The 18,218-nt window shown below is 38.3% G+C and overlaps 1 protein-coding gene across 1 annotated transcript in view; it reads left to right on the forward strand.

The window, feature by feature from the left end:
- NECAB1 (N-terminal EF-hand calcium binding protein 1) overlaps positions 1-18,218 on the forward strand; it is a 216,394-nt gene that overhangs the window by 170,444 nt on the left and 27,732 nt on the right. Inside the window, exons 6-8 of the mRNA XM_020972864.2 lie at positions 8,600-8,736; positions 15,115-15,236; positions 17,266-17,342. Coding sequence (XP_020828523.1) covers positions 8,600-8,736; positions 15,115-15,236; positions 17,266-17,342 — 336 coding nt within the window. The remainder of the gene's footprint in view (positions 1-8,599; positions 8,737-15,114; positions 15,237-17,265; positions 17,343-18,218) is intronic.

The raw sequence follows: 18,218 nt of genomic DNA on the forward strand, positions 1-18,218 counted from the left end.
AGAGAGGGAGGGAAAGGGGGAGAGAGAGAGAGAGAGAGAGAGAGAGAGAGAGAGAGAGAGAGAGAGAGAGAGAGAGAGAGAGAGAGAGAGAGAGAGAGAGGGATAGGGAGGGAGGGAGAGGGAGAGGGAGACAGTAACAGCTTCAAGCTTGCAAAAATAAATTTGTGTCTCTTACACAAAGCTGCCACAAATGTTTCACACAAGAATGGAGAAACTATGGGAGAGCTTGTTCAAAGGGAAGTGAGGACAGGCAAGAGCTGCTGCTAAGTTTGATTATGTCAAGACTTATAAACAAGAAGACATTGAGACCAGAGAGATGTCACAAACTTGATTAATTTCCAAATGGGACAAATACAAACAGGACAAATTACTGTATGATTTCCTAATTAACTTTGATAATTCATGGGCATTAAACAAATAGCTGAGACTTCAACTTCTGTCTCCCAACAAGAGAAGAGCTTGCTCACTGAGACATGTAGCATGCTTGGTTGATCCCTAAGAAACTTTGGTCTGACAACATAGTATTCTAAGACGGGAATTCTGACTGTTAAAAGAATGTTGTCTATGTTTCAGCTTATTCCAAAAGGTAAAACAATGTTTATAAGCCTAAAATGTTCATAAATTTTGGACCAAATTCCACTGCCAGGTCATTGACAAAAAAGAAAGGCTCCATATAAACTATACAGAAGCCAGAAGGCAAATAAGCTTGGTGGGCTCTCTCCTCCCCGCCCTCTGTCTCTCTCTCTCTCTGTGTTTCTCTGTCTCTCTCACTGTCTCTCTCTCTCTCCTCATTTTCCCACTCTTTCTCACTCTCTAACTCTCACTCTCTACTCTCTTTCACTGTCTCTTTCTTTCCCTCCCTCTGTTCCTCCTTCTCTTTCTGTCTCACTCTGTCTTTCTCTCCCTCTCCCTATGTGTCTCTCCTTTCATCTCATTCTCCTCTCCTCCCTCTCCTTATGTTCTCTGTCTCTGTTTCAGAAAGCCTGAATAGCCTGAATCTACTTTCAAACAAAGCAGATTTAGGTTCTACAGAGAAAGGAAGAGAAAGTCTGTGTGCATTCAGTTTCTTCCCTTCTCTACCTCCCTCCCCAAAACAAAGGAGAGTTGTCTTGAAGTACTTGAATGAAAGGCTCTCTGTGGAAGAGAAGTTCCATTTGAGTTGAGGGCAGAATTAGGAGCATTGGGTGAAGTGGAAGAGATAGATTCAGTACTGAGGTAAAGGAAGAGCTTCTCAGCAATTAGGGGCTATACCCAAATGGACTGAGAAAGCCCCTACTTGTTGAGTAGATCATAGAGGTGATTCTTTTTTCAACCACAGGTTTGGGTTGGATGGTCATTGAGTTGAGATTCAACCTTGGAATTCTTGAATTCTGTGAAATTGGAAATTTCTCTTGTGGACACATAGGATATGATGGTGGGCTTAATCTCTCTCCTATCCTCATTTTTTTTTTTACTTCTAGGGTTTTCCATACCTCTAAAATCGTTGGAGTGGCATTTACAGATTCCATAAATATATCTCAAGTCTTCAGTCTTCCAATGAAAAATTAATTGGGGAAATCCTGGATCAGAGGGTTACAACTAACAAGCTCTCCCCCATCCCCCAAAATAGATTTCATTTGCTTTTACCTATGGGACACAGCTAGGTGTTTCAATGGATACGGTTTTGGACCTAAAGTCAAGAAGACCTGAGTTCAAATCCAGCTTCATATATTGCTAATTGTGTAAGTGACCCTTACAATAACAAGTCACTTAACCTCTGTCTGCCACAATTTTCTCATCTGTAAGTTGAGGATAATAATAGCATCAACTATCATGGGTTTGCTGGTGAGGATAAAATGAAATAATGTTTGTAAAACGCTTTGCAAATTTTAAGAACTAAGTAAATGCTAATGTTGTTGTTATCCTAGTTGGCATGAACTATTTGAAATAGTTAATTTCTTTAGATAATTATAAGTGTCTGTTGAAATTTTAACATAATTGAGATGATCTTTGAAGTAGACAATGCAGATTAGTCTTCCTTACAGTTTATTAGCTTATGTGGAAATGTTCCCCAGGGAAATAGAAATAACAGGAGGTCAATAGAGACAGTTGTTATTTTCCTGTTTCAGAGTAATCTTTCAGTGTCAAATCCAAGAGCTCAGCCGTTACCCTCGGATAGCAAATTACTTTAACAAATAAAGTGTTTTGTAGTTTCTTGGTATTCATTCATTTTTCACAATTTCTTATAGTAATTAACAGCATGTAATAATTGTCTTATGTGGAAATGACTAATTTTCTAGAAAAATCATAAGGCACTTGTAAAATTGCAGGTTATTAGCAAGGCAGGTCTATTAGCATTCTCTTGTGGCAGATGGGGATATTATCTGCATCATTTACCTACCAACAACAGCTTTCAAAAACGGAGTAATTTTCCTAATGGGTTATAAACCTTTAGAAGCGCACATCTTTCCTTCTACTCCTTTAATTCCTTTTTCTCCTTTCTTCTTTCCCTCCCTTCTACTCTCCCCAACTCTTCTATCTTCCTCTTCCTTCCCACAGGCTCTTTCCTCATTCTCTCTCCCTGTATCCTTCTTCTCTTCTTCCCTCTTCTCCATCCTCTTTCTAAGTCTTGCTGTATTCCTTCTGTATTCTCTTGATTTCTTACACCGACCATCCTCTCTAGCCTAGACCTGACTGGGAAAATTTGTAAGCACTTTGTCATTGAAAGTCCAACTACGTGAGAATCTTGAAAACATTTAAATGAAATTATAAAGTAATTTGTTTGGAACAGTTAAGTTTCTGCAAAACCTGTTCTTGATTACTTCAGAAATTAAGCATCACAAAGGTGGTAGCTCATTTTTTAAATTTTTGTTCCTAGGACCAGAGATCTAGAACTAGAAGTAAACCCCAGAAGCCATCTAATTTAGCTCTGTTAGTTTACTCTCTTGAAGCTTACTTTAGCAAAGTTTACTTTACTTTGGTAAAATTTACTTAGTTTACTCTCTCTTGAAGCTAAGAGAGTTTTAATGACTGGCTCAAGATCATGCAGGTTGTAAATGGCCACGGCGAGATTTGAACCAACATCCTTTTGACTCTAAATCCAACACTCTTTCCAATGTACTGGGAAGGCAGTTCTTGATTATTCACCTGAAGGCTTTCTACAGCACATTTTTAATGCTAGTTTAGCTTTCCTCACATACTACTTCTAGGCGAACTTTAGAACTCTGCCGGTTGAAGAAAGCTTGTTAATGCTTTAATCCTAGCAATAGACATAAATAATTAAGTAAAGCCAATACCAAAACTAGAACAACGAAATATTTCAAAGCATAAAAAATAAATAGAATTTGTATTATCTCCTTTGAGTTAGGTAGCAATACTACTGGATACTGCAACTCAGCTCTCTTAATGGAGAGACAGACAGACACATAGAGAGGGACAGAGACAAGCAAAGAAATACAGAGGAACAGACACACAGAGAGACACACAGAGAGAAAGAAGTTGCAAATAACACAGTCCTACCCTTAAGAAACATACATTCTTTTCTTAATATTTGATTTTTTCTCCCCAACTACATACAAAAATAATTTTTAATATTTGTTATTTTTAAAGTTCTGAGTTCCAAATTCTATCCCTCCCTCCCCTCACTCCTCCTTGAGACAGTAAGCAATCTGATGTAGGTTATACTTGTGCAATCACATAAAACATTTCCATATTAGTAATTTTGTGCAAGAAGAAAGAAAGAAATGAAGCAAGGAAAGAAGGAAGAAAGAAAGAAAGAAAGAAAGAAAGAAAGAAAGAAAGAAAGAAAGAAAGAAAGAAAGAAGAAGGAAGGAAGGAAGGAAGGAAGGAAGGAAGGAAGGAAGGAAGGAAGGAAGGAAGGAAGGAAGGAAGGAAGGAAGGAAGTGTGTTTCAGTCTGTATTCCAAGACTACAAATTCTTTCTTTGGAGACAGATAACATTTTTTATCATGAGTCCTTTGGAATTGTCTTGGATCGTTATATTGCTGAGAATAGCTGTCATTCACAATTCTTCATCGTATAATATTGCTATTACTGTGTACAATGTTCTCCTGGTTCTGCTCACTTCACTTTGCATCAGTTCATGTAAATCTTTCCAGGTTTTTCTGAAATCATCCTGCTTGTCATTTCTTATAGCACAATAATATTCCATTACAATCATATACCACAACTTGAGGAACTTAACACTCTAATGGAGGAAAATAATATGTGAAGAGATCTGGAAAGTGAGAGGTAGGAGTTACATGGTGTGGTGAAGGCAGGGAAGTGTCAGTGGAGACCTGATCCTGTGAAAGATAACATGAAAGCTCAGCTATCAGAACCCATAGCGGGGAGAAGGCTCCAAAGGGGTGGAAGTTGAGGGGGGTGAGGAGGATGAAAATGAGTGTTCTGTCCTGAGGGCAGGAAGCATGGTGTAGCATGCCCGGGAAACCATCTATTATCTCAAGACTGATATTTCAGTCTACTAAAATATAGTGTCTTTTTTCACTTTCTTTGTTCCTTTTGTAATGGTGCTTTTTCTGGCTTCATTCTGAAGATCAGATTTGTTGCATTTCACCCCCTTCCCCAGGGTTCCCCAATACCCTAATGGGACTGGGATAATCTTTGTGCTCTACATTTGACTAGAGCCCCCTAGTTGTGTTTCCCTAATTTGAGGTGTCCAGGGACTACCATCCCAGTTCTATTTAACCATTTAATATCAGAATAGCTTTTACAAAGGAATGTCACTGCAAAAGTATAGCAAGAAAAAACTTACAAACATTTTCCCTAACACCTTGGGAATAATCCCACCTATACTACCTAAGTCTCTGAATAAGGGAGGGGAATTAACCATGTAGTTTAATTCAGTTCCTACATAGCATTAGACCCACCAAGTCTAGTTCAAAGCCTCCTAAGCTCCTACATTCTCATGGCTCAAAGTTCTAGGTTGGAAATTCCACTCCCTGTACCTAGAACTGAAAAAAGAGTACAGATAAAACTGACTAAAACTTGAAGCCTTTTTCTTGGGGATTCATGACCTAAGGGAGGTTAGGAGGAGGGAAATAGCCCTCAAGTCCTTCCCTTCCTTACTGCATGGGGTTACCTGCTATGAGTGAATGAGTCCTTTACCTCAATATTCCAATGCAAGAAAAAGCTTGATTGACCTCTTTCAGGTAGTTTTTGAGACAGAGAGAGTTCCAACTACATAGGCAAAAGAAAAATGCTGCTTCCCATCACGGCTGATATGGTTAGAATGCCCATGCATGAACCAGTTCTCCTGTCTCCCAGGAACGGTCCCAAACACCTGATAACAGACAATCATCTCAAGTGGTCTGAGCATGTGCTAAACCCCACTGTTAACACTTTACATCACAGGTTCTTACTTTTTGGTGTTGTTATGGGCCTCTTTGCCAAACTTGTGAAACCTATGGACCCCTTCTCAGAATAATGTTTTTAAATGCATAAAACTAAATACAGAAGATTACAAAGGAAACCAATTATACTGAAATACAGTTATTAAAATATTTTTAAAGCATGTTCCTGGGCCCCAAGATAAGAAGCCCTGCTTTAAATCATTTGGCTTACTGGCTTACTTCTTAAATAATTGATCAATCAATAAACATGTATTAAGTGCCTACTATGTGCCAGGTACTGTGCTAAATGCTGAGGATACAAAAAGAGGCAAAAGACAATCCCTGCCCTGAAGAAGCTTACAATCTGATATGGGAGACAGCATGCAAATAAATACATACAAAGCAAGATATATACAGGACAAATAAGAAATAATTAACAGAGGGAAGCCACTGGAATCAAGGGGTTGGGAAAGGCTTCCTGTAGTAGATGCAATTTCATCTGGAACTTAAAGGAAGCCAGGGAGGTCAGTAGTTAAAACAGAGCATGGAGAGCACGAAATAGCCACCGAAAAAAAAAAAAGCAGAACCAAAGAGATGTAGTGTTAGCAAGGAGGTTATTGTCACTGGATTGAAGAGTGTGTATCAGAGAGTAAGGTGTAAGAACACTGCAAAGGCAGGAGGGGGCTAGGTTACAATGAGCTTTTAATGCCAAACAGGGTATGTTGTATTTGTTCCTGGAGGCAATAGGAAGCCACTGGAGCTTATTGGGGGTGGGGGTGCAGGGGCAGGGGAGGTAACATGATCAGATATGTGCTTTAGGGAAATCACTTTGATGGTTAATGGAGGATGTATTGGAGTAGAGAGAGACTTCAGACCTATCAGCAAATTATGGCAATAAACCAGACATGAGCTGATGAGGGCCCACACTAGAGTGATGTCAGCATCAAAGGAGAAAAGGAGTATATTTGAAAGATGTTGCAAAAATGAAATGGAAAGGCCTTGGAAACAGCTTGAATATAGGGAGTGAGGGATTGTGAGGAATCTAGGATCACTGCTAGGTTGAGAACTTGAGGAACTGGGAGGATGATGTTGCCCTCTACAGTGACAGGGAAGGTAGGAGGGGGGCAGGGTTTAGACAGAAAGAAAATGAGTTCTATTTTGGACATACTGAGTTTAAGATGCCTGCTGGACCTCCAGTTCAAGATGTCTGAAAGGCAGTTAGAGATGTGAGATTGAAGGTTAGCAGAGAACTTGGGGCAGGAAAGATAGATTTGAGAATCATAGACATAAAGATAGTAATTAAATCCATGGGAGCTGATAAGATCACAAAACAACACAACCACAGAATAATACAAGATAGCAAGACATCAAAACACATGCAAACCACCACTTTAACAGGTAACACCTCTTTTCCTGTCTAAATCTTGCACTCATTTTAGTGCTCGATTGAAATAAAAATGTTTTGAGATCACTAAAAATATTTAGCAATTGTTTTGTTCATTATGTTGATGTGGTTACTGTTGCTGCTTTTGTTGCTGGCCAAACCTGAGAGCAATTTAATGAAGAAAAGTGTCTTAGGTTTCTACCCCCTACAACACACATGAGCCTAATCTCAACAATTGATCCAAGACAGGGGTTTGAATGAAGTTAGATAATAAGAAGAGGCAACATGGACAATGGAAGGAATAAAACCACTTTATTCTGATGTGTAGAAATCACCTTAAAAGAGAAAGGCGCTATCTGAGCTGTTTGGAAAATAACTAATCTTCAGAACATGTGCATTTTAATTATGCAACTGATTTCTGTGTTTAAATCTGTGATCAAATGGGTCTTTTCCCTAGCAAAACTGATATCCATATCTGTTCATAAGAAGGAAGGATCACGTAAGGCTTCATATAGGAGGCAACATGGGAGCTTGACCTTGAAGGAGGAGTGAGATTTCAGGGCATCCTAAGTATCAGCAATGGAATAAGCAAAGACATGGAAGTAGAGAGGGGGGTAGGGGAGAATGTGGTGGGAAAGAAGGGGAGTTGTGGGACATATATTCAGGAGCTATTGTAATAGTCCAAGTGGGATGTGTGATGGTCTGGACTAGGCTTGTGGCAGTGGAAATGGAAAGGAAAGAAGGAAGATTTATTAATTTGAGGGAGTTGAGAATGAAGGAAGTCCAGTAATATAATAGAACAGAGAAGAGGAAAAGTAGACTAGACATGGTGATTCATTAAATGGAGCAAGGAACAGGGAGGAAGTCAAAGGTAACTGATGAGACTAGATAGAAGTACTACTGACAAAAAATGGGGATGTCAAGAAGAGGAAGAGTGAAAGAGATTTAGGGAAGTGTGACCTCTATAAGTTTAACGAGTACCAGAATGCTTGTTCTCTGTTTCTCCTTAGCTCATAGAGGAAAAAGAAAGATAAATATCGCAGACAATAGCAGCTGCAAGACCTCCTTCCCCTGTCCAGACTAATCCAGGCAGAGTGGAAGGGTATGTGTGCGTAGAAGTCCTCAGGCACTTCTTTGAACATCTCTCAATATTTCTGTCTACTGTGAAGACTTTGTGAGGGTGAGCTTGCTTGGCAAAGGTGCTGCATCGAAGACTACGTAAGACTGAGTCTGGGTGACTAGAAGAATAGATGCAAACTTAGCAGGCCATTTAACTTTGTCATATCAAACATCTTTTAACTGGGATTCCTAATAATGCACTAGAGAATTTTCTTTGGCATCAGGAGCTACTTTCTATATATACATCAGAAGGGAATTAAGCCAGCTCCTGAGAGTATGATTGCATTTAGATGGAAAAGGGACCTATTATACTTTATGACTTGACTGTCCATATGAATTAAATTTGTCATGAATAAATGTCACATTGGATCTTATTCCAGATTTTTTTTTCTTCTTTGCTGCAGATATTTCTTCTGTACTTCCACTAAATTTTATTCTATATCTAGGCCTTGAGGTACAATGAATTCCACTAAATTTTATTCTATATCTATTCCTTGAGGTACAATGAATCTAAGTAAAATTTATACAATTCAGCATTGGCTTTTGTTTCATTTTGTTTTGTTTCAGGAAAATTTTTTATTCCATTTCTTTCTCTAGCATATCTTCTACCAATTCCAGTCTTGTTTCTTTCTTACCTCTTCTCTCCTGTCTTCTCTTTCTTTCTAGGAGTGATCAGAGGACGGAGAGGCTTTAGGAGTGGGAATCTATGCATTTTATTTTTTCCCTTCACCCCAAATGCTTACTTCATCTGCTTGTGTCATTTTTAGGACTACCAAGAGGCCTCCAACTTGCAACAGTTTGTAACTAGGTTTTTGTTGAAGGAGACCTTGAACCAGCTTCAGTCTCTGCAGAATTCCCTGGAGTGTGCCATGGAAACCACAGAGGAACAAACTCGCCAAGAGAGGTAAGCAGAATGTTTCTTCAGAATGCCTTTAGGGACAGGGGCAGCAGTGGAGAGCTATGGGGGCTTGAAAAGAAATAGCCAAGGCACAAAAATGAGGAAAGGTAAATTGTGGGACACCAGAGGACTGCTTTCATCAAACTCTAGCTCCAAAACACCTGAAAAGCATTCCCTTTTGGTGTCTTTCAGATAAATCAGAGGGAGTTGGGAATGAAGTAGGTCCAGTGATATAAAGGAACAGACAAAATGAAGGACGAGTAGAGATGGGTTTCGGTAGAGCCTCAAAGTAGTCAAATCAGAATTGTTTGCTCATATGCAAAAGAAAGATGACCAAACAAAAAAAAAGCAAAGGGAAAGGTTAATTATACAAATCTGTTTCAACCAAAACATTACTAAGGGTCATTGCTGTCCAAGTCATCATTGCAATAACATTATAAGTGTGGGAAGAAAAGAAAAAAATAGTATTATCATTTGCTAGATATTTTTGTTCACTGCTCAGTTGTTTTAAAAGTATGCACAAGACTGATGGAAAGGTTCATTAGAATTAAAATCCATCATTCAACATGTTCCCTTAAACATACTTATATGGATTAATTTGGGGTGCAGTTTTTCAACCCATCACACATCACAGAACCAGACTTAGATGGGACCTCAATGACTATTTAGGCCAATCTATTCATGGTAAGAAAGTCCCCTCTATAACATACCTCCAGCCTTGGCCTGAAGACCTTCAGTTACAGGAAACTCATTGCTTTCTGATTCCATTCATTCTACTTCAGGATTAGCTCTGTTAGGAAGTTTTTGTTTTCCTGATATTAAACTTAAATTGGTTGCTTTCACCCATTGCTCCTAATTCTGCCTTCCCAGACAATGCAGAACAAATCTAATCCCTTTTCCATGTAACAGCTGTTAAAATAATTAAAGATAACTATCATCCTCTCCCTCAGGTTTAACCTTTTCTGGGTTAAACACCCCCAGTTGCTTCAACCAATATTCATATAGCATAAACTCAAGACTCTTCATCATACTGGTTGTTTTTCCCCTTGATGTATTCTAATTTACCAATATGTTCCTTAAATTTTGGTGACCAAAACTCCAGATGTTATCTGACCAAAAAAAGAATACAGTGGGAGGATCACCTTCTTCCTGAAAGCTATATCATTTTTTATGTAGCCTAAGATTTTATCATTTTTCTTTATTTCCATATCACACTGTTAATTAACATTGAGCTTGCAGTCCTAAAATATACTGATAAAAACAGCATCATTTGTAACATTGCAAAAAAGATTTGGAAACAACTTGTGGTATATCACTACCAAATCAAATTGCAAAGGGTTGAAGAGTAAGGAGGTCATGGGGAAGAAAATATATCAGGCAGTGGACCATGCTTTCTAGAAACTTAAGGGTGAAGGGAAGAAGAGCTAGGACAACAGGTTTTTTTTTAATGATTTAATATTTTATTTTTCTCCAATTGCATGTAAAAAATAATTTTAACATTTTTTTAAAAAAATTTTGAGTTCTAAATTCTCTCCTTCCCTTTCTCCCCCCCTCTCATTGAGAAAGTAAACAATTTGGTATAGGTTACACATGTGTAGTCATGTAAAACATATTTCCACATTAGTCACATTGTGAAACAAAACAGAGACCAAAAACGAGAGGAAAAATAAAGCAAAGAAAAAATATGCTTCAATCTGCATTCAGACTCCTTGCTACTTGCCAATCCTTAATCCCATCAAAATCTTTTCACTGACCCTTTTTCCCTTTCTCTGTATAAAAGTTTCATTCTCACCCCCATTAATTAAAGACTCACTAGGAATCTCACCCATGTAACCAGTGCCATAATAAACTCTTGATCTGGACTTAAAGAAGGCTTGAGTGGTCAAATTCTTTTGAGGCAGATGTGCCCTGTACTCTTGCGTTTTGGAGCTCCCAGCACCCCTAGATCACATCAATCAGAGGGCCTTGTTCTCAGTAAAACAAGCAGCAAAGCCATCAGCTGAGGGCAAAGGCAACAGTGATAGAATTGGAGGTTGAGGACAGGGAAAAAGTCTCTGAAGAACCATTTCAAGGAATGGTATAGGAAGTTAATCAAAGAAAAATAAAAGGACTGCTGAAGGCCCAGCTGAGGTTAGATAGCATACATTTATATTAGGGACAATTAACATTTTCTTTGTTTTCTCCCACATTGCTTAGAATTTTACTAGGGATTGCACAGGGTTAGGATTTAGCCAAGAAAGAAATGCAGAAGAACAAAAGGGAAAGCAATTTAGGAGGGGAAAGGGACGTGACTGCTTCATTTAAATGCCTGACCAAGGGCTCATGATTGGGTATTGAGGCAATGAGGCCAGGCCAGGAAGGATTGACTGGGAAAACTGGGAAAAGTTAAAGGACCTAGTGCTGAAAGCAAAGAGTAGGTTCAGTAGAAGTGAGGGTATGGAAGGAAAGGTTGTGTTTAGCAAGAGAATTTCAGTGATATAGTTCCAGGTGATGGTGACATAATACACCAGTGAATGACTGAAGCAGAAGCAAGATGGATGCCAGGGTCAAGTATATGGACAAAGACAAAATTGAAAGCAAAGAACATCATTGCATTAAAAATAGCATTTAAAAGGTGCTATTTAATGATTCAGAGTCTGCTACCCTCATGCTTCTTTTTCAAATAGCAATGCATACAAAATAGCTTTAGAAAAACAAAAATAGCAAATTCTCTACTCTCAGCAATGGAAGACAAAATATCTTAAGGCACAATGAAACAGATTTCGTTTGCCTAATGAGAAAATAAGGCTTGTTCTATTGTCTCTTTTGTTTAGTATTACTGGAACTAAAATGGGTTCTTTTATAAGAGTCAAATATTGTAGCAGAGAATAGTTTTTACATCTCAGGCTCTCTGGCCATTCATCAATGCTACCTGCAGCACATTTGTTTTCCATAATAAACACCATGCAGAGATTTTTTTTAAAGGAACAACCATTTTTCTTTGTTTTAGTCCCTGGGATGGCTTTAAGTTCATTCTCCGTTGATCACTGCCAGCAGCTGCATAGCAGCTGTGTTTAATGAGAAGGAACATAAAACAATAAAAGTCCAGGGGAAATGAACAGGATTAGAGTATTGTTCATGACTTGTAGAAGCTTTCATTTTAGAGGTCACTGGCTCAAGTATAGCTGGAATTGGAAGTAAAGAGCCATCCCAAACTATTTGGTTATGTAGCATAAGTCTGTATTCATTCCTGAAAACTACAATCCCAGGGACTAAAAATCTTAGGTGAAAGGCCCATGGAAACAAGGAGAACAAAAGCAAGAAATTCACCTGACACAAAGAAAAAAAAAATCTCTTTTTGATCAAAGCCATTGGCAGTGAGAGAACTATTCTTCTGGCTACATCTATTTAATGTTTCTCAGCCTTCAGTCTTGAATGGTGGTTAATACCATCACTGGAATAAAAATGAAAGGATTTTGTACCAGATGAATTTGACTATCAGTATCAGTCTCAGGAGTGGTAAATTTTGAGTTGTAGCAATCAGAAAGAAACATGAGCATTACTTATCACTCAGAAAGTTTATATTGAAGGAAATAGAAAAAGGTAGAAGCATGGCATAAGGGATATAGCATGGGACTTGGTTTTGAATCCTGCTTCAGTCACTTCCTAGCTGTATAAACCCTGGGCAAGTAACATATCCTTTTCTGTGCCTCAGTTTCTTCATATATAAAATGGGAATAATAATAATACTTACCTTACATGGTAACTATGAGTATCAAATGAGATGGTATGTAAACATTATAGTACCATATGAAAGTAAGCTAGAGTATGATTATTACTGAAATAGGTCATCATTAGAAACATTGAAAACTTTCAAATCTGGCCTCAGACACTTAACACTTACTAGCTGTGTGACCCTGGGCAAGTCACTTAACCCCATTGCCTAGCCAAAAAAAAAAAAAGAGAGAGAGAAACATTGAAAACTTTCCCAAGGAGTTAAGGAATGAAGCAAAGATGACTAATTGTTCTTCTTTTGTTTGATATAAGGGCAGCTAGGTGGCACAATGGATAGAGTACTGGACTTGGAATCAGGAAGACTCATCTTACTGAGTTCAAATCCAGCCTTAGACATTGACTAGCTGTGTGACCCTGGACCAGTAACTTAACTCATTTGCTTCAGTTTCATTATCTGGAAAAGGATCTGGAGGAAGAAATGGCAAAACACTCAAGTATCTCTGCCAAGAAAACTCCAAACACAGTCACAAAGAGTTGAACACAACTAAAATGATTGAACAACAACAAATTTAATATAGTCAACAAAAATAACCAAGAAAAAAATTTTTTTTAAAAAAATCAGTAAAGTAGTTTTATCACAATCTGAATGAAGCTTCTTTTATGTACTGTGATTTCCAAAATATGAAGGGGGAAGGAATGGATAGAATTGATTGCTTTATCACTTCCTGGCTTACTTAGATGGGTGTTCTTGTTTTCTCGACACTGACAGCTGCATTAACAGAGGCTTGCGTGGAATCAGGAAGAAATTTCAAGCAAGAGTATGGGCATGCATGCATGTAATCTAAGTAGGGCTTCTATTTCCTTAGTTTAAAGCAATAAAAGGAATATTTTGGTAACTGGTAGCTGCAACTCTTAATGCCCCTAGAAGATTTATTAATTCCTGAGGTCATAGAAAATCTGTACACATCTTCAGCCTAAATGTTTGCAACTGAACTGCATCAGGGGCATTTATACCAAGGTTATGCATTGGTACAGTAGAAAGAATACTGGCTCCGGAGCCAGGGACAGCTGGCTTTGAATAAGGGCTCTTCTGCTTGAGGCAGATCACCTGTGTGGCCTCTGGAAAGTCTCCTCCTCTGTCTGTCCACCTCCTCAGTTTTCACATCTGTGAAATGGAATACTTGAACCAAGATTCAAGATCCCTTCCAGATCTAATTCCTGTGACATAAACATGTTATTCTCTAATTATTCAGTTGTTATCTTCCATTTCATGATCATATATGTATGTATTTATACATGTAATATGTTACATATGTGGACTCTTTATTTCATAAGTCCTAAGTTAGTAAATAACTTTGATATCAGTTTTTTTCTTTATTTTTCAACAAAACCACTGAATCTTGCCTCTTAGGTCTACATGCAGTTCTTTCTCTTGTGTCTCTGGAGGCCACTTAGAAAAAAGCAATTCTCTTTCCAGGCTTCTTTTCCCTTGAGCAGATAATCACTGTCACTGATGCCAGAAAATACATTTTTCAAAAAGTTAGTATTCCTTTTTTCCTTTTTTTCTTTTTTATATATATATTTCATTTTCCCCCAATTACATTAAAACAATTTTAACATTTTTTTTTAGTTTTAAGTTTCAAATTCTATCTCTCCCCTCTCTATGCTTCCCCTCTTCTACTCCCCCATGGCAAATAATCAGATAGAGGTTATACATGTACTAACATGTAAAATATTTCCATATTAGTCATTTTGTAAAAGAAGAAGGAGTTCATATTTCTAAAGGATTGTAATGTGCTAGTACTTTAAGCAGGAACAAATAAGATGAGGTTTAATAAGGATAAATGAAAAGTCTTACTCTTGGTTAAAAAAAGAATCAACCTCACAGTTACAAGTTGGTGAAGGATGGTGAGACAGCACATCATATATATCATATATAGACAGCAGTTCATCTGAAAAAAACCTTGGAGATTTGGTGACAGTACTACAAGCTTAATGTGAGTCAATAATGCAACAAGGACCCAAAAACAACCAACCAAAATAAAATTAATATAATTCTGGTATGTAATCCTGGTATTAACTAACATAGGCACAGCTTCCACTAATCCAGCAATAAGGAGTTAATTGGTCAAATCCCATTTAGAGCATTATGTTCTGAGTATTACAGTTGGAAAGGGCATTGATAATCTAGGGTAGTCAGACATGATAATGAGGGCAGTCAGAATGGAAAGGGGCTTCCAATCCATAATTTTTGAGAACGGAAAGCTTTGGGGATGTTTATCCTAAATGGGGGAAAACTAGAGGAGGTCATGAAAGTTGTATACGAGTATTTGAAGGGCCGTCCTATAGAAAAGGGATTAGAATCCTCTTCTTCAGTTCCAGAAGGAAGAATCAAAATTAATAGGTATGAACCACAAAGAAGCAAATTCAGGGTTCAAGTAAGAAAAACCTCTCTAACAATTAGAAGCATCTAAAAGTCAGATGGACTACCTTGGAAGACACGGATTCTCAGGCATAAGGCTGGATGACCACTTTTCAATTATTTTGTAACTGAAATTTTTGGTGGGGCTGGGGTAGGCTAGAGGGATGAGTTGGACTAGAAGACTCCCGAGATACCTTCGTGATTCTGTGAATTCGACACCCGAATTGACTCTCTCTTTGTTGTTAAAGGCAAGGCCCAACCAAACCAGAAGTCCTGTCTATTCCATGGCCTGGTAAACGATCCAGTCGCAGAGTCCAGAGACACAGCAGCTTCTCTCCCAACAGCCCTCAGTTTCACACGGGTGGCCCAGGTAAAATGGGTGGCATTTCTGACTTTCTTTGTTGAGTAGTTTAATTGTTGTACAAATGAAGCTGAATAAAGTACTAAATACTGAGCATAGAGCCATCTCTAGAGAAGGGTAGGGACCCCAGTCTTGTACTTTGGGAGGATCCCAAGCAGCTACAGTTCCATGGTGACTGAAAAGAGGGTGTGGTTCTGCCAAGGATCCTAAAAAGTACCTAAAGTTCTATCAACAAACAATCAGCTGGAGATGGGGAGGGGGAAGCCCAAGTAAGAGAGAAGGAAGAAGCAGGGATGATAATCAGCCCTAAGCTTATAGCAGGGCAGCTAGGTGGTATAATGGATAGAGGACCAGGCTTGGAGTCAGGAAGACCCATCCTCCTGAGTTCAAATCTGGCCTTAGACACCTAGCTGAGTGACCTAGGGCAAGTCACTTCACTCTGCCTCAGTTTTATCATTTGTAAAATGATCTGGAGGAAGAAATGGCAAACCACTCCAGTATCTTTACCAAGAAAACCTCAAATAGGATAACAAAAAGTTGGACATGACTAAAAAATGACAAAACAACAATATTGGATTTCTGAGTTGGAAGGGACCTCAATCGACCCATAGTTAACCAAGAATTCAACTACAATATTCCTAGCTGTGTGACCCTGGACAAATCACTTAACCTCTCTCAGTGTCAAGTTTTCTCATCTGTAAAATGGGAATGATAATAGAATCTATCTCACAGGGTTGTTGTGAGGACCAAATGAGTTAACATGCATTTGCAAACCTTAAAACAATATATAAATACTAATTATTATTATTCCCAATAAATTATCATCAAGCCTTACCTTGAATAACTCCAATAAAAAAGGAGCTCACCACTCTTGGGGGCAGCCCAATACACCATTAGGTAGTCCTAATTATTGAGAAATTTTTTCATACATTAAGGATAAATTTGCTTCTTCAATTTCCACCCATTGCCTCTTACTCTGCCTGTAAGCCAAGCAAAACAAGAATGATTCCTCCTGTATTCAAATGCTTAACAATGATAATAATAGCTCCCATTTATATAAGGATTATCTAATTTTATACTGTAAGTGCTATATCCAGTTTTATAGAAGAGGAAACTGAGACTCAGAGGGGTAAACATTAAAGGGACAGGTATATCTATTGATGGCAAAATTATAATTTTACTTAGAAATAAAAATGTTCATCCTATCTCTATGTGCTTTGCCTTGTGAATTTTTGTTAAATGTGCTATGCCAATTGACCCAGTTTAGTGCCTTAAGGAATTTCTACATTCCAGTCTATTAAGGGACTTACTTGTCCGAGTCACACAATTAGTGAGCATGTGGGGTGGGATTTGAACCCAGAGTTTCTTGACTTAATTCAGTTCTGTATCCTCCTTATACCTTCCCAGTTGTAATGATTATTATCATGCTTCTCCAAGTGATCCTCATTTCCTTCAACTTGTCCTTGCCTAGGCAATATTGCCAGGCTCCTCACCACTCTGCCCTTTCCCTCTGAAAAACTCAAATCTGATATAGTCAGTTTTGAATAAAAGAATCTCAGAAATTATTCCAATAGGAGAAATGTGCCCAGGAAAATTAATAACCCAGCAAGCATGTGCTCCTCCTATTCTAATTATATATGGACTATTGAGTTAACTTAGGGCAGGTAAGTGGCACAGTGGATAGAGCACCTGGCTGGGAGTCAGGAAGATCTGAGTTGAAATCAGGCCTTGAACACTTAGTAACTGTGTGACCTTTGGCAAGTCACTTAACCCTGTTTGCCTCAGTTTCCTCATGTGTAAAATGAGTTGGAGAAGAAAATGGCAAACCACTCCAGTATCTCTGCCAAAAAAAATCCCAAATGGGGTCACAAAGAGTCAGACATGATTGCAAATGAACAACAAAAAGTGAGTTAACTTGGTCAGATATACTAAGTTCTTCCTTCAGGGTAAAAGAAAAACTCTCAGCTCGTACAGTATTGCTACTCTGCTTGAAGTTTAGATGTGTAGCAAACTGTCATCCTGATTTATCTTCCCCAAGGCCTGTTAGAGGAAGACAACCAGTGGATGACCCAGATAAACAGACTCCAAAAGCTAATTGATCGGCTGGAGAAGAAGGTGAGTACTCCCTTTTATCCTTTCCACTTCTTTTTATGTTTGCTTTCTGTCCTGAATGATGAGCATTGCACTGTCAGAAAGGCAGCCCACCTAGGTAGTGTGGCTGTCACTGATTTATTTGAGGATGCTCAGAGTGTATGCACACATGTATTTACTAAAAATAATAGTGTTTTCAATCAAGTGCTGTGTTGGGAGTCAAACAAAGCCAGTGCACTGTTCCTATTTCTTAGCTTGTCATTGAGTAATAATAATAATAATATTTACATAGCACTTTAAATCTGACAAAACACTTGACATTATTTCATTTAATCCTTCATTTCTTTCTTTCTACTTGTATTTGTACTTCCAGCACAGCACAATGCTTAGCACATAGGGAATGCTTAATAAATGCTATTTTTTTATCCCCACAACAATCTGGAAGATCAGACTATCATCATCATCATCATCATCATCATCATCATCATCATCATCATCATTGTCATTATTCCCATTTTACAATTGGAAAACTGAAGTTGAGAAGTGAAAAGACTTGCAGAAGGGACTTTCAAGAGAAAGCAAGGAAGGTCCTCAGCATGTTGGGTGAATCCTCTGTGGCAGGTTAATGAAAGGATATGGACAAGACAGGCAGGCTTCAAATATTCAAATGGAGCTATGTTGTTCCATAGTGTAATACAGGTAGTAGCCCAACCATGCCTGCAGATTCTATGCCCTTCCATAAGTCTGCGCCTGGGGTAGACATTCTCCTTGATGTCTCTTGACATCATGAGGATATCAGTGAAGCACACATATGGGTCATCCAACAGGTACACCTTGCTCTTTCCATAAGACCAACTCTTCTTTTCCCATCAAACATTTCTTTGATGACATCCTTTATTT

This window comes from Phascolarctos cinereus, unplaced genomic scaffold (genome assembly GCF_003287225.1).
Source record: "Phascolarctos cinereus isolate Bilbo 61053 unplaced genomic scaffold, phaCin_HiC Scaffold_4;HRSCAF=312, whole genome shotgun sequence".
Classification (NCBI taxonomy): domain Eukaryota; kingdom Metazoa; phylum Chordata; class Mammalia; order Diprotodontia; family Phascolarctidae; genus Phascolarctos; species Phascolarctos cinereus.